This window comes from Ziziphus jujuba, chromosome 10, assembly GCF_031755915.1.
Source record: "Ziziphus jujuba cultivar Dongzao chromosome 10, ASM3175591v1".
NCBI classification, from domain to species: domain Eukaryota; kingdom Viridiplantae; phylum Streptophyta; class Magnoliopsida; order Rosales; family Rhamnaceae; genus Ziziphus; species Ziziphus jujuba.
The window spans coordinates 28182786-28210424 of record NC_083388.1 but is presented as its reverse complement, the minus strand read 5'-3'; the positions used below and the strand labels follow the sequence as shown (position 1 = coordinate 28210424).

The 27639-nt window shown below is 34.4% G+C and overlaps 5 protein-coding genes across 8 annotated transcripts; 3 read left to right on the top strand and 2 right to left on the bottom strand.

Annotated features, from left to right (window-relative positions):
- The first annotated feature begins 343 nt into the window (after window positions 1-343).
- LOC107412618 (UDP-glycosyltransferase 92A1-like) lies at window positions 344-5188 on the top strand. The gene is made up of 3 exons (XM_060812198.1): window positions 344-405; window positions 3921-4782; window positions 4940-5188. Exons 1-3 carry the CDS (start codon window positions 344-346, stop codon window positions 5186-5188), a joined length of 1173 nt encoding a protein of 390 aa, XP_060668181.1.
- Window positions 5189-7873: 2685 nt separating this feature from the next.
- LOC107412621 (IRK-interacting protein) lies at window positions 7874-10546 on the bottom strand. The gene is made up of 2 exons (XM_048469012.2): window positions 9912-10546; window positions 7874-9471 (listed from the first exon to the last, which is right to left on the bottom strand). Exons 1-2 carry the CDS (start codon window positions 10158-10160, stop codon window positions 7927-7929), a joined length of 1794 nt encoding a protein of 597 aa, XP_048324969.1. The 5' UTR covers window positions 10161-10546; the 3' UTR covers window positions 7874-7926.
- Window positions 10547-15652: 5106 nt separating this feature from the next.
- On the top strand, window positions 15653-16432 carry LOC107412630 (histone H3.2). Its single transcript, XM_016020444.4, has one exon. It carries the CDS (start codon window positions 15744-15746, stop codon window positions 16152-16154), a length of 411 nt encoding a protein of 136 aa, XP_015875930.1. The 5' UTR covers window positions 15653-15743; the 3' UTR covers window positions 16155-16432.
- A 679-nt stretch (window positions 16433-17111) lies between these two features.
- LOC107412624 (G2/mitotic-specific cyclin S13-7) lies at window positions 17112-20303 on the top strand. The gene is made up of 9 exons (XM_048468104.2): window positions 17112-17259; window positions 18125-18251; window positions 18344-18398; window positions 18523-18738; window positions 18819-18944; window positions 19076-19324; window positions 19404-19565; window positions 19661-19842; window positions 20028-20303. The coding sequence occupies exons 1-9, from the start codon at window positions 17223-17225 to the stop codon at window positions 20176-20178; spliced, it is 1305 nt and encodes a 434-aa protein (XP_048324061.2). The 5' UTR covers window positions 17112-17222; the 3' UTR covers window positions 20179-20303.
- LOC107412617 (uncharacterized) lies at window positions 20196-27600 on the bottom strand. 4 transcript variants are annotated; one of them, XM_048468102.2, is made up of 19 exons: window positions 27351-27600; window positions 27117-27213; window positions 26942-26995; window positions 26791-26834; window positions 26525-26558; window positions 26241-26331; window positions 26010-26101; window positions 25532-25606; window positions 25250-25338; window positions 24572-24701; window positions 23647-23736; window positions 23350-23424; window positions 23045-23136; window positions 22805-22870; window positions 22635-22701; window positions 21617-21705; window positions 21161-21287; window positions 20936-20981; window positions 20196-20829 (listed from the first exon to the last, which is right to left on the bottom strand). In XM_048468102.2, the coding sequence occupies exons 1-18, from the start codon at window positions 27407-27409 to the stop codon at window positions 20937-20939; spliced, it is 1416 nt and encodes a 471-aa protein (XP_048324059.2). In that variant the 5' UTR covers window positions 27410-27600; the 3' UTR covers window positions 20196-20829; window position 20936. The 4 variants fall into 4 exon arrangements, 1 of the variants encoding a protein (XP_048324059.2); XR_009634450.1 differs by lacking the exon at window positions 20196-20829 and adding an exon at window positions 21451-21517 and having other exon boundaries at window positions 20960-20981; XR_007239150.2 differs by lacking the exons at window positions 20196-20829; window positions 20936-20981 and having other exon boundaries at window positions 21206-21287; window positions 21451-22011; window positions 22383-22701.
- Window positions 27601-27639: the final 39 nt, after the last annotated feature.

Sequence of the window (27639 nt, the reverse complement as noted above, 5' to 3'; positions counted from 1 at the left end):
GGCACCCCTCTGATGTGGCACAAATCCATGTCATCGCGCCGCTGATGTGTTAACGCCACGTGGACACAGGGCTTCCACTTGTCCGACACATGTCACCACTAGAGACTGTCATGTGTCACCTGTATCAGATCGACACATGGCGTATCCAAAGGCGACATGTGGCGATCCATGAGATCTACATGTGTCACTTGTATAGGTCGACACGTGTCTGCACTCATTGCGTAACATGTGGCTTAACAACTTGTCGACACGTGCCCTCGCGACTGTGCAACACGTGGCCTAGCCACGGGACACCACGTCGCCTTGCCACTGTGCGCCATTTGTCAACATTTCGTCTCAACACATGGCGATTTCTCATCGTGACATGTGGCGAACCCAATTACGATCGGGCCATTTCAACTTGGGGTTGGGTCTGGATCAAGCCTTGATATTGGGCTGAACAGTAGCCTATTCTAACTGCGAGCTAGGCTGTGAAACTGGACAAGGCTCAACAGAATTGATAATTCTGGCCCACTGACCCAAAATCTTACCCAAACCCATTAACCCAAATTTTGATCCGTCTTCAACCTCCAACCTGATTTTCTCGACCTGTTTTATTGGTAAATGGATTTTTCTGATTCAATTCAATTTTTGGTCAAAATCTACTGTTCCGGCAGTTAAAAAATTTCCAAAAAATCACCGAAGGGTTTAGAAATTCATGGGCAAATCAATTTTGGAAACAATTTTAATTTAAAACAAAATTTAATCATTGCCCAAAAATTTTTTAAACCCCACGGGTTTGATGCAATTTTTTTTTCTTCGTTTTTTTTTTTTTTTCTTTTAACCAAATCAAACAAAGCTTAAAATTAAATATATACAAGAAATAGAAACAAGGCATGTATCGGATTGGGCAAAACAAATTTGATTACAAATAAATATATATTATACACATGCCCAACCACAAAACAGTACATAGGTATGATGCAAATTTTTTTTTTTTTTCTTCAGCCAATGGGAAACTCACATAGTAAACACATATTCAATATATATATGCAACATATACACAATAATCAATTAACATAATAAATAGATCAAATCTCCACATATATATACATATATAAAATTTTGAAATCGTCTTAAGATTGTTGTAAATAATATATGAATATATATATGTAGATACATGTGGAAATATTAATATAAAATAATTAAAATAATTAGAACCTATATTTCCTTAATAGATCTTATTTCTAGAAGTCTAATTGAGGTCTGTGTGGTACCACAGTCTCCTTAAGACGATTTCCGCCCCACCAGTTCAAATGTTTTCTGACGGTCATCTTTCAGGATACAACAGCTACAAAAGCTTTCAAATTCAGCACCTCTGAAGCTTTTCTCTTCGAATTATTAGTGTACCTTTACTTTACCACTGTATCAAAATCACTGTAATTTTCTCTCTGTTTTTCATATAAAAGAACTCCAGAAAATTTCTCTGTGTTTTCTAAAACTGAAAAATATGTTGAAAAGAACATTGAAAGGATGTGTCCTCTTCCACCACTTATCCCAGAGTTTTTATTTCCTTAAAACTCTCAACCTCTTCTTACAAAAAATATTTAAATTATTTATTAAAATAAAACACTATTATTCTATCAACCGTAGAATACAAAAAACAAAAATAAAATCCCAAAAGCCCATTTACAAATCATTCAAATTTTTGGCCCAAAATACAATAATCCCCCACATGAATGATTTGATTTCTAAAACAAACATGACTCTTGTGATAAAGCTCTGTAGTTGGAACCTGCATAGGATAGGTAGATGTTACTATTTGAACCTTTCTTTGTGAGACTACATCTTCTTTACTGACTTATGGTAGATGCGATATCTTTGAACCATTTCGTCTTTTGTGTAAATGACAACATAGCCAAAACATGATTCGTTCCTGTTACACTTCAGTTCTCACTGTTGTGTTCATTTTGGCCCTGAACACCTCCCTAGTTCTGCAAGAGTTTCTAAAGAATTGCGCCCCCAACAATTCTCCTTAGAAGTGGCCACTCTTCTCTCTCACATAGATGATTCATATTTCCAATGTAATCAGCATGACTATGCATAGATTACCAAAACACACCTGTAGGAATCATTAAAAGCATACTTTATGCTTAACCTATTTCTATCACTATTTTATCATAAGAATGGGCAGAGGATTAACGCCCACAATGATCCATACTAGTCTTTACAATTGCGTTGTCCCATTGAACCTAGATCTTGGGATCTCCAGTCAACTAGGTTGGGTTTCCATCGTATTGACTTTATTCACAGGCTTTAATCCCATTCCCCTTGACGACTTCTGAACTAGTTCTCTATTTAACCCTTTGATTAGCGGATCCGCAATTTTATCTTTTGACTTTACATAGTTTATTGAGATAACTCCAGTTAAGATTAATTGTCTGATGGAATTGTCTCTACGACGAATGTGTCTAGAATTTCCATTGTATATAATATTTTGTGCTCTGTCAATCGCAGATTGACTATCATAATGTAAACTTATTGCTAGCACAGGTTTAGGCTACTACGAATGTCCTCTAAAAATTGGCGTAGCTATTCTGCCTCTTCACCACATTTATCTAATGCGATAAACTCATATTACATTGTGGATCAAGCTATCACAGTTTATTTTGAGGACTTCCACGTTACGGCTGCACCAGCTAATGTGAACACATAGCTACTAGTGGATTTTGAATCCTTTATATCTGATATCCAATTTGCATCATTGTATCCTTCTAATACAGTAGAATATCTTATATAGCATAGTCCGTATTCATGAGTATATCGCAAGTATCTTAATACTATGATGATCCCTTTCCAATGATCTTCATTTGGATTACTCGTGTATCTACTCAGTCTACTTATTGCGTAGGCAAAGTCTGATCTGTTACAACTCATCAAGTACATCAGACTTCCAATCACCCTAGCGTATTTGACTTGAGATACACTTTCCCTTTTATTTTTGGATAAGTGTAAACTCAAATCTATGGGTGTTCTGGCTATACTAGTATCTTTATTACTAAATTTAACCAGTATTTTATCCGCAATAATCAATTAACATAATAAATAGATCAAATCTCCACATATATATACATATATAAAATTTTGAAATCGTCTTAAGATTGTTGTAAATAATGTATGAATATATATATATATATATATATATGTAAATACGTGTGGAAATATTAATATAAAACAAATAAAATTACATAAAATAATTAGAACCTGTATTTTTTTAATAGATTTGATTTCTAGAAGTCTAACCGAGGTTTATGTGGTACCATAGTCTTTTTAATACAATTTCTGCCCCAGCGGTACAAATATTTTCTGACAGTCGTCTCCCAAGATACAACGGTTGCAAAAGCTTTTAGATTCAGCACTTCTGAAGCTTTTCTCGTCGACCTATCAGTGTACCTTTACTTTACCACTGTATCAAAATCACTATGATTTTCTCTCTGTTTTTCACGTAAAAGAACTCCAGAAATTTTTTTTCCTGTGTTTTCTAAAACTGAAAAATACGTTGAAAAGAACGTTGAAAGAATGTGTCCTCATCCACCACTTATCCCAGAGTTTTTATTTCCTTAAAACTCTCAACCTCTACTTACAAAAAATATTTAAAATATTTATTAAAATAAAACAATATTTTTCCATCAACCGTAGGTACAAAAAAACAAAAATAAAGGCCCAAAAGCCCATTTACAAATCATTTAAATTTTTGGCCCAAAATACAACACTACTACTACTACTGCTGCTGCTACTAGTTGTAGGAATTACGCCATAACCTTCATCACCACCAAGCTCAATATCCATACTATCACATCTTCTTTCCTCCATCAAAACTCATCTTCTTCCAGCAGCTCCAATAATGATAATATTCATGTTGTTGAAATCCCCTTCTGCAGGTCGGAGCATGGTCTCCCTCCTGGTGTGGAGAATTTGGATGCCATTCCCTACCATCTTTTACCCAACTTTCTCCATGCTTCTCTCTCTCTCAAACCTTCCTTCACAAACCTCTTTTCTCGTCTTGTCTCTGAACAATTAGGTGGACATCCACCGTTTTGCGTAATTGCCGACATGTTCTTTCCATGGTGTGTTGATGTTGCTCGCCACTACGGCGTGTTCTCCAACATATTTTGCTCAGGGGGTGGCTTTGGTTTTGCATGTTACCATTCTCTGTGGCTCAACCTGCCTCACCGGAGTGTCGACTCCGACCAAATAATCACCCTGCCGGACTTTCCCGAAGCTTCGACCACCATCCACATTACACAGATGTCGGATTATCTAAGAGAAGCAGATGGCAAAAATAAGGTTTCAGAGTTTAACAGGAAAGCGCTTGCGGAATGGTCAAAAGCCGATGGGATTCTGTTCAACACGGTGGAGGATCTTGACAGAACAGGGTTGAACTACTTCAGGCACATATTTCAAAAGCCTATTTGGGCAATTGGACCCATCAACCTGCCGCTAACTACCAGAAAATTAGAAGCCGCCGGAGGCAGAATGACATCATCCGATCAGTCATGCATGAAATGGTTGGATACCAAACCAATAAAATCAATTTTATATGTATCGTTTGGCTTGCAGAACACAATATCAGCTTCGCAGATGAAAGAGATAGCTCTAGCTCTGGAATCTAGCGGCAAAAACTTCATACGGGTCATTCATCCACCAATCGGCTTCGACATCAATTCGGAATTCAGAGCAAAAGAATGGTTGCTTGATGGATTTGAGGAACGCATTTGTAAACAATCAAAGAGAGGGTATTTGGTGCATAAATGGGCACCGTAACTAGATATCTTGTCACATGAAGCATTTTCTGCATTTGTTGAGTCACTGTGGATGGAATTCGATGATGAAATCGCTCAGCCGTGGTGTGCCCATAATAGGTTGGCCTCTAGCGGCAGAATAGTTTTACAATGCCAAGCTTTTGGAAGAAGAGGTAGGAGTTTGTGTGGAGATAGCTAGAGGAATACGTGTTGCTGTTGGACATGAAGATTTAATGGCAAAGATTGAGTTGGTGATGAACGAAACAAAGAAGGGAAAAGCAATGAGAAGGAAAGCTTGGGAAATGAAGAAGATGATCGACAATGCCATGAAAGATGAGGATGTTTGGAAAGGATCCTCTGTGAAAGCCATGGATGAGTTCCTCAATTGCGTTCATGTGGGAAATTAAACTCCAAGATTAGCTTTAAATTAAAGTCTTATATAATCAAACAATTGATGTTTCCAATCATGATTACTATATTTAGATTTTGGATGCTTCCCTCTTATCGATAATAAATTCCTTTTAGTTCAAATTATATTCTTAATTGCTTCTTGACATTATATGCTTAATTGCTATTTTGACATCAATTTTGGTGTTCAAACTTTATTAGAATCGAATGCTAATATTGGTGTTGCAATTAATGCTGCACATTTTTAAAAAGAAATTTAAAATAAATATTTTTCTATAACTATTTAGGTGGCAGGTAAAGTATGTAGATTGATGAAAATATTTTATGTAAGTGTTCAAGTTAACTTAACTTTCTAGAACATTTATGTGCGTAAGTATTTAAGTTTAACTTTATTTCCTCATGTATATAAGTATTTAAGTTAAATTTAATTTTTTAGAATCTAAAATATTTATGAATGGTTTAGTTAACCAAAAAATTCACATTATACTTGTATAAATAGGAAGCTATTGTTTACACAACATATATAACAATTATATTTAAAAAAAAAATAGCTATATTTTATTTTCTTTTCTCTTTTCCTTTGGCTACCGAGAGTATCCACGATATCTTTCAATAACTCCATCAATTGGATTTGCCTAGTAGTTTTTTTTTTTTCTTTTTTTCTTTTTTTTTTTGGGTCTTCGATCGGGTATCTGATACGTGCATTTAATTTGACTTTAGAATGAAATTGTTCGTTCATTACCAATAAGGCTATAAGAATATTATTTTGACTTCAAATGAAATTATACTTATAAGGCTATAAGCATATAATTTTTTACTTAAAAATGAAACTAGGCCATGAGCTAAGCTGCGAAGGGTGACTACAATCCTCTCAGCAAAAAGACAAATGAAGTTGACCCAGTCACCCAGTACATGTCTTTTACATGGACACCTATAAATGTAGGTTTACTTTTCCGCTTTTTAAGTTTAGAATATACTGATTAATAAAAAAAACAATAAAAATAAACTAACTTCAATCCGTACAAGAATGGAGCTGGGCCGCGCAGCCTCCCCCACCCTGTAATTCTGTTTTTTCTAAGCAAGAGTAGAAATTCCCCGATAGAGAAATAGGACGGGGTAGAATGGGAATTCCACATTTTTGCACTATAAAAAAATTTAATAAAAATATTTTAACAAAAAATATAAATATTTATAAAAATATAATACATATTCATAAAATTTATTCACAATAATTAATATAATTATATTTAAATATAAAATATATTTTAGTAATAATATATGTATGTTATAAGAGTATACGGACAGTAAATAATTTTTTTTCTGTATATAAATTATTAACGATAAATTTTTTTAAAATCATAATCAATATTTATGGCCTTTATGCAAATCATGTAAGCCTTGCTCTATGTGTATATAGTGGGAATATAATATTCGTCTCCTCATCCCAACCCAATTGCCCGTTTGATTGCTCACCCCATTAAAAGAGGGAGTCTGTTGGGAATCCACACATTCGAATCAGAAACCTTTATTCCTGAGGTGGCGGAGGTAAAAGCCATTTCGATGGCTTTGCAAGAAGAGGAGAAGCTTAGGTGGAGGAGCCAGTTGATTGAATCCTATGCTCTTAGCGTTATTGAGAGCTTGGTTAATAGAGACTCAAGACCTTTACATTGGAAAGCCAATCACTTAGTAAATGACATCTTTGTTTTGGTTCCTAAGTTCGTTAATGTTTCTTTTGGATGGGTCTCTAGAGCTGCTAATAGAGAAGCTCACTTTGTAGGACAATGGGCAAAATTTGTTGATTTCTACCGTAATGTAGATGCCAATTTCCTACCTTCTGATGTTGTTTTGGTTTTGATTCAGGAAAGCGAATATGTTGTAGTTACCTGAATCCAGGTTTCGGCTTTTGCCAGCCTTTTCTTTTTGGGTTCGAATAGAATCTCAGTCTCAGCCCAGAAAAAAAAAAACAAAAAAAACAAAAAGGTCTGCAAGTCCAAGTTCTCCTTCTGGGGCTGCTGCTACTAAGTTGGTTCTACATTTGAGCCCAAACAAGTTGGGCTGGATTAAAGTTACCACAATTTAGACACATATTTGGGTCTTGAAGTCTTTAAGCATGTATGTAGAAATTGAGACTATAACATATATGATATTTTTTTGGTTTGGAGAGAAACAGAAAATGATTTGTGTGGATGTGATACAAAATATATTTTTTACCGGTAATGGTACAAAACATATTTTATTAAAGAAAAGATATATGAAAGGGATATGCGAGGTGATGTATGGCATGAAAGAAAACACTTGGGCCAAGACACAAGGAAAAACAAACTAGGAAACTTCTTCAGCCAATTTTTATACATTAGACAACAAATGGAGAATTTCCTGAAAACGTTCACATTAATACCTCCAAACCTCTATCTAATCGTCAATATAATGCACTAAATAAATAAATTCCTTTGTCTATCCATTTGGTAGACCAAAAAAAAATTAACAGATCAGTGGCATATGGATTGAACATATTACATCGCATCACTCTCTCTTCTCTTCGTCATAAAAGCCACATTTGATTTTGACCATTAAATTTGCATATAAACAGTTAAAATTACAAACTCTTTTCAATGGAGTTGAGTTGACCACCCTTAGAACAATTCCCCCCCCCCCCCAAAAAAAAAAAAAAACAAATAAATAAATAAATAAATAAAGGATGTTAATTAAAAATTAAAAAAGGAGGTTTTCAAATTTCTCATGTTACAGACTTGTACCTGCAAAGAACCTTACACCTTAAAACCTGGTTCTGAACATAAAAACCTGGCATTACCATGACCTTAACTCGGCTTGGACCATGTGATCTCTGCCTTTCCATGAACACATCTTCCATGTATTGTGGATCAAATGGCCTGTTCTCTTCCACCCTCAATATTCCCAAGGGAGGGTTGAATGAAAATGCAAGCAAATGAAGCAACCAAATGCATTTTGCAGCAACAAAGAATGCTTGGAGAAGTTGTTCTGGCCATGGCCTTGTCCAATTTAGTGTGGTTATGATGTAACTCATCTTTTGATCACAAAACTTGCTGAACTCTTCACTGTAATACTTTGTCCCCTTCCTCAGTACTTCATTCCAGCTTAGATTTCGTAGCGCGACGAAGGATGAAAACTGCGCTTGCCGATCTTGTAGGGGATCTAGGTGTTTTGGCGATCCATTTTTCTGAAACACACAGTTCTCAAAGTCTTGGTAAAGAGACTGATTCATGATGGCTTCTAAATGGTATAAAACTGCCTTGGAATACTTTGAATTTAGAGAAAGTCTATACGGTAAAAGTAGGGAATTTAAGTTGTCCATCAGCATATTATCAGTTTCTTCAATCTGGCTGACTAAGATCTTGCAGAATTGTTTTACTGACAGCCTTGCTTCTGATACTATCTGCAAGAAACCTTCAACCATTACTTCTGCGCTGACAGGCATAGAATTCTCAGCATGACCATCAACGGATTTCCCTCTCTTTGAAAAATTTCCAAGCTTTTCAGGAACCTGGGAATTCCTGGCTTGCGTGGCTTGTCTTAAAGCTCTCTTCAGCTCTTCACAATAACTTTCCAAGTATTCAAGTTTCTGCCTCAACTCTCCTAAAGAAGACTTCATCTCAGAGACCTCCGTTAAAGCTGCATCTCTATTCTCATTTGCTTCTAATAGCTCTTTCTTCAACATCTCAATTGACATAATTCCAAAGTCCTTGAAATTTTGTGAAACTTCTTCAGATTCTGTACGGTTTGGAGAGCTGTCATTCTTATGCTTCTTCTTCAACCTCGGAAACAACCACGAAATCATCCCACGATTCTTGGGTTGTGATTGAACCGACGAATGAGAATCTGTAAGTGGAACAACAATATTAGAACTCCTGAAGTTCTTGGCAGCATTTTCAGATTCACTAGTTATAACAGCAGGCTTGCATCTATTACAAGAAGAAGCTAATTTGAAGTTCCCCAAGCTGTTTCTACTGCTTGACTTGAAGTATTCGTTTGCTGGAGAGGTTTGAAGGACCGTAATGTGGTTTGTAGAAGAGCCAGTGAGAGATTTATGGTCCTCTGCTGGACAAATATGGGACTCTAAGTTTGTTGAATCAGAAGGCAATCCTTTCCTTGAAGATGAATTCTCCTTCTTATAATCAGATGAGGCTGTTTCGATATCCCCACTTCCATTTCCACCCAGTCCATACTCATCCCAAATTTCTGATAATGTTCGACTTCTCATGGGAATTTGATGATACCCAGATAGTGGTTCATCTTCATAACTCTGGAAAAAAAAAAAAAAAAAAAAATTCCATTTTCCATTAATTTTGAACAATGGAAACTGTTACTCGGAAATTACTAAATATCCAACAGCAAAACAAAATTCCAGTGTTAATAGAAATTCTACAATTAGATTTAGTTCTTGGGTTTTTCACTAACTAACAATCAAACCCACAAATATTATGCATGAAGAAAAAAAAAAAAAAACCCAGAGATTTATTGAAAAACTTATAACCAAGCACAATGCAACAGAAATGTTAAAAGCAAGGTGGGTTTAACTGAGAATTGAAAACACCAGAACATATATCAAAAAGTATAGGGTCGAGTTAATAAATATAGTCCCACGTTAATAAATTATAAACAAATACTTTCACAATTCGAAAATGTAAAAAGCATGGAGAAAAATTGAAAAGAGAAAAAGAAATTGTAGAAATTGATACTCACAGGAGTAAAAACAGGGTAGTCTTGAGAAGAGAACTGAGAAACAGGGCGCGAAGCAGAAGCAGGGGAAGACGAAGATGGAAACCTGTGATTGGCAGGACTGCTTCCTTGCATTAGAGCAGCATGAAGAGCTCTCAGCTCCACTGCTTTGGCAATGGCAGCTTGAATTTCTTGCCTGTTCATCTCATGGTTGTTGTTATCGTTGTTATTGTGGTCTTGAAAAACTCTCGTGTCCATAGCAGCAGAAGCCATGGACAAAGTAAGGAACAGAAATATTAGATATTATACACACCCAACCCAAGGAATGAAACAAAGAAAAAAAAAATTAAGGAAATCTCTGGTTGAATGGGGAAAAAAAAAAAAAAAAAAAAAAGGAAAACTTTCAGAAGGAGAAAAGAAGAAAGAGGGTCAACAAGTGGGTATCCGACAATTGGATTTGGTTTGCAGAAAGAGGAAGATGATCATATCTATAATGGAATCTTTTGAAGGAAACCAGACACAAGGTAGAGAAAGAGAGAGAAAGAGAGAGATGAGAAGGAGGGTGCGTGAAGAAATGAAGTTTTTGTGGAGGCCAATGAGCTTTTGTCTTCGCTCTCTCAATGGATTGATAATATGAGAGCATGTGAAGCAGAAAGACAGATTTAGAGAGAGAGAGAGAGAGAGTAGTTTTTACTCTAAGCAGGCATGACTCAGAGCAAGCAAGTTTACTAAAATGCCCAGAGTTTTCCTGAAAAAAAAAACAAAAAAACATGCATGAAGTGGTGGGAACTATTGTGAAGACATGATTGTTTCTTAAGGGAGGAAAAGTACTATCATAAGATGTTCCACTACATATTCCCCACTTCGCACTTTTATTACAGATCTCATAAATGGAGGTTTTACTCAATTACTTCACCGGTCAAAAACAATTTCATGTAAAATCATAACACTATTTGTTTCTACTATTTTTATCATTAATTGCAAGAAATTTGTGGACGTGGGATGTGGAAAATTATGTTTTTTTTTTTTTTTTTTTTTGGTTCTCATATATATATATATATATTTAAGTGATGATGTAGAAATTAAAGAAATATGAAACATAGCTATAGAAGCATAGATATATTTATTAGAATAATAGTGGCCCTTAACCTAAATATAGATAGTAGAAGGGAGAGGATAGTTTGGTCCAAGGGAATGAGTCTGAGCTGTCTAAGCTTAGTGTTGTTGCCGAAAGGAAGCGTGAGGTGGGGGACACAAGAGATCCAAAACCTTCCAAATGCTCAATTGTCCCTCTCTCTCTCCATTGTCTAACCAGTGACTCTTGGAAGGCATGGAGCTGCAATGGGGACCAAATGGATCTCTCTTAATTAAACTTAAGCCCATCCTTATACCCACCTAAAAGCATAAATTTTTAGGCCTCTGCATTGGAGAGTTTCAAGGAAGAATGTGTATTTTTGAAAACACTAAATACATTGTTTTTGTTAGGACCCTTTTTTGTTTTTTTTTTTCCTTAATAATATTATTATTTGTTTATTTGCAAATGGAATTACATGTAGGCTCTATGAAATATTTAATAGAAAGTCAAGTTGGTTGCTTTCCACATAGTTCACTTTTATGTATAAAAAAAAAAAATAATTATTTTATTGAAAAAATATCAACTTTCTGAGCCAACCACCCGGCCAAAAAAGTTGGTAAGGGTTTGTCAACCTTCACATGCAAAAAGTTTCATCTTATGTTCTTGTTTAATAGAACTCCATTTAAACTAATAACTAATGGACCGTACTCTTTCCAGGGAGATTAATAGCACTCAAAAAAAAAAAAAAAAAAATTAAATTCTAAATCTTAAGCAGTTAAGAATTAGGTAGATTTTGATCGATATGCAAGCAAAGTTGTGAAATCTAAACCTAATAATTTGTCTTGTTGAAGCGTTTTCAACAATTCAAGTTAAAAGGTGGGAAATGGTTACTCTTCTAAACCAAAAAAGAAGTTAGCAAGAAAATGTAAAAATAGAATGAAGACTTCTATAATCGTTTCCATCGTGACATGACTCTTTTACACATCAATTTGACGCTTCTATATATTATGACTTTACAATTTTCTTTTCCCCTTAAAAAAGCACTAAAATCGTTTATATTAATTATTTAATAGTTAGAAAATAACAGGAAAACTCATAAATTAGGATTACTCGTAAGATATTGATGATAACGATAGGGGATTGACTTATCCATATCCATATTGGCGTTTTTCATTAAATATAAATTTCCAAGGTGAGAAGGAAGGATATATATATATATATATATATATTAGAATTAATATAATGTAGGGAAGTGACACAAATATCAATGCTAGCTTGAATAAGATATATTAGATATATGAGCATATATTTGTTTTTTATGGCGTGATGTAAGGTTTACTGTTAAAGTTATGCTTAATTTTTTTAAACGTTTTTTTTTCCTCTCCCCTAACCTAATTTTTTTTAAAACGTTTTTTTTTTCCTTTCCCCTAACCTAATCCTTTGAACCATTAATTACTTTTTTAAATAACCAATTAATATTCACCTAGGGTGACATGTACGTAAGAATCATGATCTAGCAATATAATTAATCCCTTTAGATTTATCTGCAAAATCTTTTGTCATTTCCTCAAGGTATGTTCAAGGACAGTTATATAGTTAATCATATGTGTAAATATACATATGAACTTTCTTTTTTGTTTTTTTTTTTTTTGGGTGAAATATATAGGGGTTGTGAGTATAGAGTTTAGCTTTCACTTTCACTTACAGCCTTGAATGAAAGAAACAAGATAGAAGTGTGGCTTTATGTATAAGGTGTCTCTTTCTTTGTAGCAGCTGCCGCGATAATAAAACAGGAAATAGTAAAGGCCATTGGATACATACAACCAAGTCCAATTGCATGCATCATATACAAAGAGGATATATAAACATATAGATATATATATATATACATATGCTTTCTTTTTCTTTTTGGCAGTGAATTGAGCACCACAAAATTAACCAATATAAGTATGGTGTATGGGTACACGACGACAAACACAAGTACTCTGCCGAACTGCCATTAAAAGTATTCTTCTCTTTACAAAGTAAAAGTAGCTAAAAAGGTAGGGTATTCCCTGCCGCCTGCTACTCTCCCAGTCCTCGTATATGATGTTTTATTATGTATTTTTATTTTCATTTTCATTTTTTGGGTAATAAGTTTTATTATGTATTTGGTTTCTGTCGTGTTTTGCTTGTTTATTCCGAGTATACCCAGATTCCCGTTGTTTTTCAGTTTTTGTTTATTTAATCTTCTTAAATGCTAATCATTCTATTATCCCAAATTCATTCAATCTTATGATAGATATCTACGCTAGATTCCTTTTATCAATCAATAATAATATAAAATATTAAGTAATAATTATATACTCAATAGACACTTGTTGGTAGGAATATTTGTGTGACTACGTACTACAAAATTAACTAGCTAGGAATCCTTCATTTCTTTTCTTTTCAGCTTCTAAATTCTTACCCTTAACCCCCCTTCATCATCATCTCCTTCCTATAATGTTATCATATTTATGAATTAGAATTATACAACTAATAATTACTTGAAAAGATGGAAAACTAAACAGGATGAATGGAAAAAGGAACCACACTTTAATTTCTTCACTAAAAAAAAATTATGTTCTATCTAACATTAAATAGTAGAACATTTCAATATTGTTTTTTTTTTTTTAAATATTGTATAAACTATGTATGCCCTATAACGATTCATAGAATAGAACTCTTATGATTCAGAACTAGTACAAAATATAAATGTTAGTGTTTTTCAAAGATTTGTCAAGGAATCCTGTTGCATTGTACGTGTTAATTGTTTTGGCAATATATGTATGCTGAAGAAGCGGTGATGGAATAATTTTATTGCCTTGTCAATATCAGAAATATTTTGTGAAAGATTATTGGTAGCTATTAGCTAGGCATGAGTGATTTCATTTTTGGTTCTATCTGACTCTATGATTACCTGGTAGCTTGCTAGCATTAGAGCGAGGTGGTGCTCAATCATTAATTCCAAAGAGAATTATATGCTGGTACTCATATTTTGCTCGAATTATATGCTCGTACTAATATTTGCTCAACTCCAAAGAGATGAGACAAACTTGGAACTATCAGTTGATCAATTCCCACATTTCAGTTCATGGCTTGCACACTTGAACAATATATATATATATAGAGTCGCCTATAACTCGCTTTCCTCGTCCACCAACAGATTTCCAGTACAAAGAAAAAGAAATTCCACATATAAATACAAAGGACCAAAGCAAAGGAAAACGATGTTTAACTTACCGACTAATTAACATGGATAACCAACAGTTATTTGTTTGACCCAAAAAAGAACAAATACTTACTTATTTTTCTATCTGAGAATTTCAATAAAACCTATGAAGTTAACAGTACTCTGCTTTAAGCGGTATTAATTTTCAAAGTCAAGGTAATCAAAATGCATTAATTTCTGGTTCATTTGGTACATATGATTGGATAATATTGGATTGGACATTGAATACATGATTCGTTAATAAAATTATTTATATTGTTTGATTAATAAAAACTGATAGCTATGCGTAGGCTATAAGGTTAGGAAACGTGGGTCATAATAAGGGTCATAAGACAGTGATTGTCTACAGGGAGCTGGATACATCATACATGTGGTAGAATTAGACTAACACTACTGCAAATTAAAAAGGGATGTCATAATTGGTCCCTTATCTTGACCATTGCCCGTGAGACAGAGTGTAACTATCAACATTAGTTAAGATGTTAATCAATTAATAGTCTAGCAAGCTATATATGCATAAATAATGCGACAAACAAGCCTCACATTTATTCAAAAATATCCCTTTCTTCTTGTAGGTTATTTGCATATATATATATATATATAGAAGAGGTTATATTTACATATATACATATATAAAAGAGAAATAAAAGGGTTAGGACCTTGAACACTCTTAATCATTTTCTAATCATGAGGAATAAAATATATCTCTGCCGAGTTGAAAGAAAAACGATAGGCTTTTGTTCTTTGCTTTTTCTTTCTTAAAACAATAGGCTTTCGTTCTTTGCTTTTTCTTTCTTTCTTTCTTCTTCACTTTTTTCCCCCTTATCTTTTGGTTCTTTTCTCCAATAATATAATTGCAAAATGATATTTTATATCCATTGTTCATCCTTTCCAGGTTAAAAATAAAATGTCTTCTTAATTTTTTTTAATTCTTTTTCAGGAAAATGATTCAAACAAATTTTCCTTTATGCATATTACCAGAAAGGCCTAAAAAAAAAAAAAAAAAAAAATTCCCCTTTGTGTGGCAATCAATTTTTTTTTTTTTTTTCTGGAACATCAACGCGCAATATTTACAAGGCCTGTTTCACATCACGTTCAATGATGGGCAATCCTCGTGGGTGAGGCATAAGCCATTAAGCCCAAGACCAAGCCCAAACCCAATTGTTTCAATCTTACGCGCTCGTGACCGCCTAATCCAATTCGCTAAAACTTCAAAATTGATTCCGACTGGGGAATGAGCCTCGAGAAAACTGATCCTATTGGTCACATAATGGAGGACACGGATCGCGATCCGCGTCGATTTTAATCTTGACCGTTCATAAGGCCACTCATCGACGCTCCAAATTACATCACCGGAAAAACTTTCAAAACACAAAAATTTCCATTATTTCCCGCCTCTCCACACTCGCGCCCTATATAAGCCCCTCCATAGAAAGCCTAAAAATTTCGTACCAAGTCAGTTCCAAAATCTCATCAACTAATCGAATTTTTGCAGTTCAATCCGTCGCTTCGCTTTTGATTGATCGAAATGGCTCGTACAAAGCAAACCGCTAGGAAATCCACCGGAGGAAAAGCCCCGAGGAAGCAGCTGGCGACCAAGGCCGCTAGAAAGTCGGCTCCGGCTACCGGAGGAGTGAAGAAGCCGCACAGGTTCAGGCCCGGGACGGTGGCTCTTAGGGAGATCAGGAAGTACCAGAAAAGCACGGAGCTTTTGATCCGGAAGCTTCCATTCCAGAGGCTGGTGAGGGAAATCGCCCAGGATTTCAAGACGGATCTCCGATTCCAGAGCAGCGCTGTGGCGGCTCTTCAAGAGGCTGCGGAGGCATACTTGGTGGGTCTATTCGAGGACACCAACCTTTGCGCGATCCATGCCAAGAGGGTAACCATTATGCCCAAGGACATTCAGCTCGCTCGTAGGATTAGAGGCGAGAGGGCTTAGAAATTATTAAAAAAAAAAAAAAAAAAATCACATTTTGACTCTGTATGGAACAATTTCTAGTGGGTGCAAATAGTAGAAAATTTTCCGCTTCTGTGATGTGGGTGTTTGTGTCTTGTTTTTTTATTTTTATTTTTTTCTTTTAATTCAGGGTTGGGTCATTTTATATCCGGGGTTTAGGATGTGTAGTGGAAGTTTTGATTCTTGTTCAAACCTCTTGGAATCTGTAATTTGGCTTCTTTTTAGCGGTCAGAGAATGAAATGCTTCAATTTCTACTGAACGTCATATGTGTGCCAAAAATAGTTTCGTTGCTGCGTACCGTATATAAGCAATAAGAGTGGTTTTGTAGCAAATTTTTTTCCCTTATAAATTTCATAATTGTCAAAAGTAGAATAGATGGTAAAGAAATGACAGCTAAATGCGGTGTCCAAAATGTTGTCAGAATAGTTTATTTTCTTTATTATTATTCTTTTTTTTTTTTTATTTCGTTATTAGTTATGATAAAGTTTTGTTAAAGCATAATGTTGGTACTTTTTCTTTTTAATTTTTAATTAAAAATACGAATGACATTGTACTAAAACTACTCCATGAATTTGGAATTATTATGTAAGTCTTTATATTCGCAAAAGTTTAGAATAAATTAAAAAGGCATTAAAATAAGACAGGTGAGGAAACTCCATTACATACCCAAAAAGAGAAAAAATAACATTTTGTTTAGAATATCTTTTTTATAGAATATGGAAAAAGGAAAGTAATTAATGCCACATACATGAAAAAATAAGTATAAGTTGGATAATCGAAAGCTTTTTTTTTTTTTTTTTTTTTTCCAGTTACCAAATATACTGTAATTTGAACCATTTTTATACAACTCAAATCCAACGGTCAGTAATGTCAAAAAATTTGACCGTTGGAGGCTCGACACCGGTTCGCCAGCTTCAAAATTTATTTTGAGACTTTTTTGCCTACATCTATTTATAGGCTCCTTGGACACGCTCTTAACTACAGAAATCCAAACAAACGACCAAAGACAAAGAGAGAAGAATAAAAAAAGACTGTCACAAGAAATCGCCATGGACGCAAGGGTAGTTGTTCCACAGCAAGATAGAGGTAATTTTTCGCTTATTCTAATTCCTTTTTGTTCGATCGACTTTTATATGGTGTCAAGAAGTTTGCAGAAGATTTCTTTGTTTTTGGGTTTTCTTGGCATTTTTGAGGTTTTTCAACTGGGTCTATTCCCGATTATGTTATTTATATTTTCACAAATAATTTTGTTTTCAAATTTTGGGTATCGATCTGTTTTTATTGTTTTCATCGGGTTTGGGAGGGCTCGTCTACCATATTTAATCAATTTATATTCATTATTGAGGTCTTTCATCTGGGTCTATTTCCGATTATGTTATGTGTATTCACAAGTAAATTTTGCTTTAAAATTTTGCGTGTTGATCTGTTTCTATTGCTTTCATCCGGGTTTGGGAGGGTTCGTCTAGCATATTTAATCAACTTATAATCATTATTAATAAATTTTTCGTTTATTGATTTTGATAGGTACTAGATGTTTTGTTTCTCAAATTTCGGTTTTTATCATTTTTTTAGTACATATCTGTTCTTGGACGCTGACTGCGCTAATTTTCTTTCTTTCTTTCTTTTCTTCTTTGGGCAAGATCATTCACGTAGATACGATTTTCTGATTTAAATTTGTAATATATATATATATATATATATTTTTTAGTATTTTTCTTTTTGACGAAGCTATTCGTTTGTGGTGGTACCTTTCTTGTCGGTTTAATGGATTGATTTGGGTTTTAACTTCATTTGAAATTTTATTTCCGGTTCTTTTCATGTCGTTTGTTTTCGTTCCTTGATGCTATATCATTTGAGACATTACACACCAAGGACATTGAAATTTCAGACCTTTATTTTTGTAAGATTTTCTAAACCATTGCACTCAAAATTTGCCTTAACTTGCTTATAGGAGGAAAGTTGAAGAACGAAGCAGCACAACAAAGGAACCGGCGAGTTCTTGGAGATATTGGTAATGTAGAAGCGGTTCAGGTTGTGGAAGGAAAGCCCCATGCCCACATTTCACGACCCATTACAAGGTTGTAAATGGTGTTTAAGAGGGTTTAAATCATGATTTTTAGTGGTTATGTGTCTCTCACTTAACTGACTTTTTTTTTTTTTTTCCTCGCAGGCGTTATCATGCACAACTTTTAGCCAAAGCAAAGGCAGCATCAGAAAATAACGAGGTTGTATTCATCTCTGACATTTTCGTTCTTTTACCATTATTCCTTTATTTTATTTTATTTTTAATTTAATATTGGAAAGTTGAAAGTATAGCATAACAATTAGTCCCACTTTGTGAATTTCCAGAATCTAGTTGCACAAGGTTTTGAAGATAAGGTAGCTGTAAATAAGAAATTTCCTGCAAAAGCTCAGAAGAAAGCCGTTGGTAAGAGGATTCCCGAGGATGTGGTTGTGATAAGTGATGATAATGAAGTAGAAAATGCTAAAACTACTAATCCCAGAGAAAGATCTTCAAGAAGGGAAGTCAAGACTCTTACTTCAATCCTCACTGCTCGTAGCAAGGTGGATTAGTTTTTCCTATTTGCTTTTCTTTATGTATTTGTTTGTGATTAGTTTGATACTGAAAGTGGTTTTGCTTGCAGGCAGCATCTGAACTCAGCATTAAGCCAAAAGGTCTGATTGTGGATGTTGATGCAGCGGATGTTGATGATGAACTAGCTGTGGTTGAATACCTTGATGACCTCTACAAGTTCTACAAACTGACAGAAGTATGTTCTCTACTTTGTATACTTATTTGATACATAAAATGGGCCCCCTTTTGTTTTTTTTTTTTGTTTTTTTTGTTTTTTTTTCCTCCTTTTTCCCCTAATCCTATGAACAAAAAAAAACCTGGATGCAGGATGAGAGTCGCGTTCATGATTACATGGGTTCTCAGAAAGACGTAAATTCTAAGATGAGATCTATACTTATAGATTGGTTGATGGATGTTCACAAAAGATTTGAACTAATGCCAGAAACCATCTACCTTACCGTGAATATAATTGATAGATACCTCTCAATGAAGAACATTTCAAGGAAGGAACTTCAGCTAGTTGGCATTAGTTCGATGATCATAGCATGCAAGTATGAGGAAGTCTGGGTTCCACAGGTAGTGTTCTTCTGCTCTTTTGCTGTATAATTGAACCATTTCTTTCTAAACAGTATGTAATATTTGTAAATATATGCAGGTTAACGACTTCATTTGCTTATCAGACTATGCTTATACCGGTAATCAAATACTTGTAATGGAGAAAGAAATTCTGCAGAAGTTGGAGTGGTATCTAACAGTTCCTACACCCTATGTCTTTCTGGTTAGATATATCAAAGCTTCTGTTTCCCCAGATCAGGAGGTACTACTAATTTGACTGATTCTACAAATTGCAGAACCATTTCTAAATCCTTGTTGGCCAAGTAACCAGGACTAATTGTTTACCCTGTTATGCAGATGGAGAACTTGGTGTTCTTTCTAGCAGAACTTGGTATCATGCAATACCCTACAGTAATTTTGTACTCTCCATCAATGCTTGCTGCTGCAGCTGTCTATGCTGCTCGTTGTACCCTCAACAAGATCCCATTCTGGAGTGAAACTCTAAAGCACCACACAGGCTACTCTGAAGAACAGTTAAGGTAAATTATTTGTCTTGTTTTCTTTGTAACCTTCGTTTTCTGCGCTTTCTATATTGCATTTAGGGCCTTGTTTTCTCTCTCATTCATAGATTTATGTTCATTATGCTGTGATGTTTGATAAAGGACAGAGAGCAGACAATTGGGAATCCCTAACTTTTTACTAATTTGAGATGTTCTTTTAACAGGGATTGCTCAAAGCTTTTGGTTCAATTTCACTTGAATGCTGCAGGGAGTAATCTCCAGGCAGTATATCGGAAATTCTCTAGACCTGACCGTGGTGCTGTTGCTTATTTGACTCCGGCCAAAAATCTACTGGCTCAATGTTCATCTAATTAGTTAGACCAGGAACCTTATTTTTTTTTTATTTTTTTTTTTATTTTTTTTGTGTATCCCGATTCACCGTATGCAGTTCTATATAGTGTTTACTTGACAGAGTTCGGCCAAAAATCTACTGGCCGGTTCACGTCGTATCAGGATTTTTTCTTTCTTTTTTTTTTTTTTTTTTTTTTTTTTTGGGTATTCCATTCCATCATATATTATAACGTTTAGCTGATCTTGTAGAAGAAAATCTCCAAAGTCTACAACATTATGTACATTAAAGTTTTCAACAGATTAGGAAAAGGTAGAGATTTAGCTTATCTTGTATTCCATTCATTCCATCATATGCTATAACGTTTAGCTGATCTTGTAGAAGAAATTCTAATTCTCCGAAGTCTACAACATAATGTACATTAAAGTTTTCAACAGATTAGGAAAAATGGAGATTTATGACAGAAGATTATCTTCCGCTGAATTGAAATGTACATAGAATAAGGACTGTTTGCCTCCAAGTTGCTAAAAGTATTTATCCTCTAAAGTGTGCAGAGTGCCAAGACTTCTGAAATTTATCTTGACCTCAGTTTCAGTTTGATCCACGCCAAAAATATATATTCCCTTGAACCAAGGTCTTTGGGAAATTGTCAACAAAATATGATTTGTGGAAATTATCTATCAAAAAATTAGACACATGTGGTTAGTAAATGCCGAAGAAATTAATAAATGCTCAGGCAAAGCAAAGGAAATAGGACTTGCCACACACTAAAGAAATTTTTACCTCAGCAGGGCTGGTGACTTTGGGAAATCATGAGTAAAGACGAAAGCTGAAGACAATTAAACATCAAATATTAGGTCTCATTTGAGAATAATGATTTATATTATAATAAAAAATAACATACAAAATGCATTAGCCTAATTGTGTCTATTAGGAATAAAACTAGTGAACCCTTCTAATCTATTCATAAAGCAGGAATAAAACTATAGAACCCTCCCAACCACAAACCTTAGTTCCAGCAACAATGGTGCCATTGAGGGGATGTACAGCACATGCGGTAACTCCTTCAGTTAATGGTAGAAACCTGTTTCGCTTTGTTTGATTGTTTGGTCCAGACATACCACGTTCATCCTCGCTAGAAATGCAAAAAGAAAGAGAGTGTGTTCTAAACAAAAAATATTTTCTTATGGAAACAACATCATTTATTAAATTTAAGGGAAACACAGAACAAGTTTTGGCTAATATTCTTTACCATTAAGGGAAAAACAGATTATCTATCATTTATACCAAATTATTACCCCAAACACAATTCCCTTCGAGGGGATGAACCTAGTAGCTGTTCTTTTCATAATTGGCATGCTGTTTCTGCACTCCAACTTGTAGTTTAGGTAATTCCAAAAATAAACCCACGTTTGACCTGATGACTAATAACTCTAAACTTTACAGTTGAAAGGAGTTTCGTACTTATAGTCCACATGGGTAGGAGAACTGGAGTCTGGATAGAAATCTAAAAGATGAATTCCATTTTCAGATGAAGATCCAACCACATAGATCTGCAAAGAAAGATGTAAGCAATGACAAAGCAGTTCGAACAAAATTATCTGAAAAAGTTTTCTAATACCTCAAATCAATTTCAAAGTCATAATAGGGGTTTTGAAAAGTTTAAGGTGGCAAGGCCTTTTGCCTAAATGAGATGAGGTGTAAACATAAATTATTTCAGAAAAAGAGTTATAAAAATATTAGTGGAAATCATGACATAGAAACTGTGTTGATTATCGATTTTAGTCCTTTATTTTCTTTTCCTTTCTATTTAATCTTCTATAGTCCCTCCCATCAAATATTCTTCAACACCATCAGCACTGCACGATAAAAGAAAAATAAAATTGAATCAGCAAAATAATTGGAGTTAATAAACGAAAATTATAAATAAATAAGAAAAAAGTTGAAGACTGACAGCATTATGAAAAGGATTTGAATAAAGAAAGCACAAGGAAAAAGGAAATAGACTATATGTATTAAAAAGAATAAGAAAACCTTCAATCAAAAAGAGAACATAGGAAATTTAATATATATATATATATATATATTTATATGTTCTTTTTTTGTTGAAAAGAGGAAATGTAAATTATTATTAGAGGAGGATATGCAGAAATTAAAAAGAAAGAGGGCATGTGCATTGACAGGAAAGCAAAAGAACAAGAGATTTAAAAGTCAGATGCTCTGCTTTTACCTGTTTTCTCTGCCAACAGAAACCAACATGCAAGGGCTTTTCTCTTCTTTTCTCGACAACCGCAGCTTGTTCTCTTTGATTGTTGTTTTGGTTTTTTCCAAAGACATCTCCAAGAGGATCGGTTAAATCCAAATTCAAATACTAATACCCAGTTCTTGTACTTAACTGAGGCTATAGCTTTTGGGCCCTGAAGGTCAACTTAAGAAGATGAAAGAAACAACATAACATGAGAGAAAGAATGAAAGTCCTTACGGAGTTGGTTGGTAGCCACGATGGTTTTCTCGAACTCAATATACAAGCTGAGTTATACGACTCATTTCTGCTCCCTCAAAAATTAACAAAATAAACTAAGTTATCAATCCTGAGTTTCTAACACTTCCTAATAAACTATAGTGGAACTTGACGGGAAAGAGTCAACTTACAGCCAAGCTGGTGGAGGGCAATGAATATGTGTAACTTGAAAATTATACAAGTTCAGAACACCAGACCTACAATGTTACAATGATGAACAGGAAATACATAATTATGAATATCTTAGAAGTCAGAGGGACTTAAAGCATGCAGTTACCAATACTAGAAGTTGACTGATGATATGACAAGGTTTGCATAGTTAGTAAATTATCTAAAACCATTTTAAGAATCATGGTAGAAATGGACCTTACCAACCATCATCAAGGTGAAATGCTAATTGATATGGACAAGATGGATCAAGATCAATAGAGTGTATTGACTTTGCTACTATGTCTGATTGTGCCTGCATATTATAAAGTAAAAACCTCGTGTTTAATGAAAGTATGCAGCATTACTAGTTGTCAAATATTTTCCTTTATGGTGAGTATTCCATGAACTGATGGACACTGGTATCGTCTTATACTTGGTTCCATAGAAAATGGAGTCTCACCATACAGGCACTGGAAAACTTAACAGAAATAGTGGAAACAAATTTATAACGAAACTATTGTGATACCTTCAGCGGACTGATTTTCTCTAGAAATGAGGCTAACTTGAATGATGCTAGAGGTCTATGGGATGGTTGAGAAAACTGAAAAATCAGACATTTATATGTTCAGCTACATAAAATATATATGCCAGTAAATAACAATGCCACCTCGAAATACAAAATCCAATGAAAGTGCCAGTTCAAGAAATGTGCTTACTAAGATTAACCTTGTTAAATCAGAGGTAAATGCTTATAAAGTTGATGTGTCAATTAAGTTCTACAATACTAGCTTCAATGTGAAAAACAGTAAGAATGTAAGTTTACTTCTCTATGACTTTGAAAAGCAGAAGATGCTCTTCCTCCACGAAGATCCCACATGTAAATAACACCATTCTTACCAGCCCCAAAAATGATCTGTAAATAGTAAAAGCGCCTGTGTCAAACTTTCTTCCAAAACTAAAACATCGACATATAATATGTAACAGCCAATACAACTAACAATTTCTAGGAGTAAACACACTGAGAAACAAGTTCCAACTAAAATATTGGTTTGGTTTTACTTTAGCCCAGTTTCAGCTGTTTAAGAGAAAGTTAAGCATAAGACTTATGAAAAAACTTTGACAAATTGCTGAAAAAGACACTAAACTCTGGCGTTATAAAGCAGTTTATGACATACAGAACGTTCCTATTCACCAAATACATTATTCCTCCTTTTAAGTATTTATCTTTCTCTTACAAATCTTGTTCACTGGCTTGTGGAAAATAACATGTTAAGCAAGAACTATTAGTTATATAGATTATGGCAAAAAAATTAAGAAGAACTAAACCTATTAAATTGACTACAGGTACCTATTAAATTGACTACAGGTTCGTGGGTTTACATATGAATTTAATTAGAATCACAATCTTTTCTAGACAGATCCATAACCTTGGAATCACTTCAAAACACCTTAAATAAAAGGTTGCATTCTAATCCATAAGCATCCTGGCTCTACTCCAAAGACCCTGACCTTAAATTAATTGGATCTTTGCCGTGATGACTACATGAACAAAACATAAATAATTTCTATGTACACTGCTTTAAGAAAAGAAAAAAAAAAAAATATATATATATATATATATATATAAACAATTTAAAAAAAAAAAAGAAATTTCTGGAAGATGCATGCTTCAAACATCTCTTTACCCTGGCTTTTTTTTTTTCTTTTTTTCTTTTTTTTTTTTTTTTTTGGTCGTCTTGTTACTCTACCTGATTTTCCACATTTGATTCGATACTATTAAGGGTGCAGTAGGAAGGAGTTGTAAGTTCAAGATATGGGAGTGCACTCATTCTTCTGTCCCACACGTTGATGTCACCACTTGTATCAGAAGCAAGCAACCTAACAAAATTTAGCACCAAAACAGAAAGTATTACTCTCAAATTCACCAACTTGTTAATATATTCCAATTAAGAAGTAACCAAATGGTCAAGACTTATCAAATAAATATGCCACAGCAGCCCTAAATTGTCACAGGAATGCTTGACTCAAATAATTTTGCCTCCCACTTAATTTATTCATTTGAAGAACTTACAATTATACACTATGATCTATTTACTCAACTTCAAAACTTACTAGAAGCAGAGATGTAACAGCTCACTACCACATCGAATGAGCTGTAATGTGGAACATGCAATAAAAAATCCTTGACGTTAAGCCTAATGACTGAATCACTTAATTTATACCATATATATTAGTCCTCACATTTGATCATCCAATTATGGTTCATATAACTAGTTAAATTTGACTTCAAAAGATAAATTATATGTCAGACCACACAAACACCTCACTTTGGTTTAGCTAACCTTCATTTAAATTGTTTTCAACTACATAAAAGTGCAAATGAAAATTATTAGTCCTTGCTAAATTTGATTAACGCTTTTACCAACCTTGAGTTGTCATCCAAAGTAAAAGCAACATCAGAAAGACCTTTTCGGGTTATAGAATGACAAGAAAATGAAGATCCTATTCTTAACACCTGCATCAACAACAAACAAATTTACCATAACATACATTGCATGCCAAACCAAATAACAATATAAGACAATGGAAAGCAACAAGACAATGGGAAGTTAAGACCAGTGCAGTGAATACTAATTGAAGCAAACAAGTATATTTTTAAGTACTCTGCTGCTTTAAAAACACACATTAGCATGAAATGAGAAACTTACTTGTGATGGTTGAGAAGAGATGTAACCAATATCAAACACAAGCACTTCATCGCTTAGCATAGAAGTGCAGACAACCTAAAGTAAACAAATTAGGAGTACATTAATTATTAATGTCATATATCCAGCAGGACACAACAGAGTGAAATAATAGAGAGCGAATTTTTCTTCTCATTCATCTGATGGCATGGAAAGTTCTGATTTAAGTTATTGAACTTTGCAATGGGAAAAGCAACCATTTTAGCAAGAAGGGAGCTGTTTAGATGACAGCTTCAGGTTTCCAGAAAAAAAGCTTTCATACTGCTATTTTCCTACTCCTGAAACAATTCTTCATTGGTGGTTCTCATTTAAAGCTACCATGAAACTCAAAAAATGAAAAAGGCATTCAAAACAAGACCCATCCAAGATTTAGAACAGATTACCTATAATCTATCAGATGCAAGCATGTAGAAAGAGAATAAAAATGTTGTTGAATCCATACCTCATCTTGGTTAGCAGGATTCCATCGGACACAATCACGTTGTCGATGAGAAGGAAGGTGCAGCACAAGCTTACTCTCATCTTCTGCTAAGCCTAACCGGAAAATAGAGGTAAAAATTCAGTACAAATGTTTCATGAGCACTAGTATTTTTTTATTTTTTTATCTTTTTATTATATAGATACATGAAGAAGGTGCATAAAATCAGTTAACAAGCTTAATGGAGGAAGTTACATGGGTTTGATGCATAACTCTGGCAGTACAGAGCTTCAAAGTCATGCACTGTTAAGCACCCTGCTTTTGTGACAGATGCCAGGTATATTCCCTGACATAAGTTTTTACAAATCAGAACAAGATGAGACAGAGAATCTTAAATCAAGAAAGAAAAATGTAGAAGTAAAAATGGAAAGACACCATTTAGTATCACAAGAGAACTAGCATACAGCAGGTTTCACGAAAGAAGAAACAGAAAGACCTAAACCAATATTTATGTAGTGGGTCCAAAGTTCAGGTTTCACCTTATTGTCAAAGTCCAAAGCAGAGAACCCCAGGCTGAAAAAGGGAAAACCAGAATAGTATCAACCATCATTACAAGCAAATGGGAAGCCAAAGCTTCCATATAAACCAATCTTTTTACTCGTCTAATATCAAGCCTAATTACCCACAATCCTTAGAATTCATACTAGAATGAAGCCAAAAATAGGAGAACTCTAAATAAAGATACGTGCAGAGAATTCCACAATATTATTTATGAAACAATGAAATGATTTGAGAAGAGACTGACTTCCTAACGCCCAGTGGATACATGGTGGTTTGAATTCGATTACTCTGTAAAATCAGTCATCTCATGAGAAGAAACAAATAAAACCAAGTTTATTTTTAAAAAATAAAAAATAAAAAGAAGTGATTTATGGGTGTTTGTAAAAGGTACATACATGGGAAGGACACGGCTCGCCGTTGATGTGATACAAATGGGGAAATGCACCAATCTAATTAGCGTCATCCACATTTGGCACACCATAAAGCATTCAGTGATGGTCTTGACAAAACATAAATACTTCAAAAAAGAAGGAAAAAAAAAAAAAATCATAAACGGCATAAGTTGTGCACCTGGGAATACGACTCCGTAAGCAAGCCGGAGACTGAGTGGCAGTACTTGGGTTCCATCCTCCCGTTCAATTCGATCAACCCTCGGTTCCATTGCTTCCTGAATATACAAAAACTATTACATATATTCTACTGCTATTTAGTTATATATATATATATATATATATATATGTGTGTGTGTGTGTGTGTGTGCATTTGAAAGGAGCAGCAGATAGAATTAGGTTATTGGCAAAGAACCTTGGAATTGGTTTAGGGTTTGGAGGTGAGGGTTTCTGGGGAACTACGTATTTGTCCATGGCATAACAGATCCTGACCTGCGAAACCACCCACTGAGAGAGTCGATGCGGATTTTTTATTTTGTTTTGGCGGCAGCTAATATTATGCAGACGAAGAACCCATAACCCATTTTATAATCATTTGCTTCTTTTTTTTTTTTTTCCTTTTTTTTTTAATTTGGCGGGCGATGGCGATTTCGATTTCCCGCCACTTCACATCAAATGGGTCGCATCTCCATCAAACACAATTT

What these genes read in the sequence shown, in the direction of transcription:
- LOC107412618 (XM_060812198.1), top strand. Translation starts at nt 344, where the DNA reads ATGGCGATTTCTCATCGTGACATGTGGCGAACCCAATTACGATCGGGC. An exon ending in TCGGGCCATTTCAACTTGGG is followed by an intron (nt 406 to 3,920) that starts GTTGGGTCTGGA and finishes CCCCTTCTGCAG; the next exon opens with GTCGGAGCATGGTCTCCCTC. An exon ending in AATCAAAGAGAGGGTATTTG is followed by an intron (nt 4,783 to 4,939) that starts GTGCATAAATGG and finishes TACAATGCCAAG; the next exon opens with CTTTTGGAAGAAGAGGTAGG.
- LOC107412621 (XM_048469012.2), bottom strand. Translation starts at nt 10,160, where the DNA reads ATGGCTTCTGCTGCTATGGACACGAGAGTTTTTCAAGACCACAATAAC. An exon ending in ACTACCCTGTTTTTACTCCT is followed by an intron (nt 9,472 to 9,911) that starts GTGAGTATCAAT and finishes TTTTTTTTCCAG; the next exon opens with AGTTATGAAGATGAACCACT.
- LOC107412630 (XM_016020444.4), top strand. Translation starts at nt 15,744, where the DNA reads ATGGCTCGTACAAAGCAAACCGCTAGGAAATCCACCGGAGGAAAAGCC.
- LOC107412624 (XM_048468104.2), top strand. Translation starts at nt 17,223, where the DNA reads ATGGACGCAAGGGTAGTTGTTCCACAGCAAGATAGAG. An exon ending in CAGCATCAGAAAATAACGAG is followed by an intron (nt 18,399 to 18,522) that starts GTTGTATTCATC and finishes GTGAATTTCCAG; the next exon opens with AATCTAGTTGCACAAGGTTT. An exon ending in CTGTTTCCCCAGATCAGGAG is followed by an intron (nt 19,566 to 19,660) that starts GTACTACTAATT and finishes CCTGTTATGCAG; the next exon opens with ATGGAGAACTTGGTGTTCTT.
- LOC107412617 (XM_048468102.2), bottom strand. Translation starts at nt 27,409, where the DNA reads ATGGACAAATACGTAGTTCCCCAGAAACCCTCACCTCCAAACCCTAAA. An exon ending in TATCCACTGGGCGTTAGGAA is followed by an intron (nt 26,559 to 26,790) that starts GTCAGTCTCTTC and finishes TCCCTTTTTCAG; the next exon opens with CCTGGGGTTCTCTGCTTTGG. An exon ending in AATCAAATGTGGAAAATCAG is followed by an intron (nt 23,737 to 24,571) that starts GTAGAGTAACAA and finishes TACTATTTACAG; the next exon opens with ATCATTTTTGGGGCTGGTAA.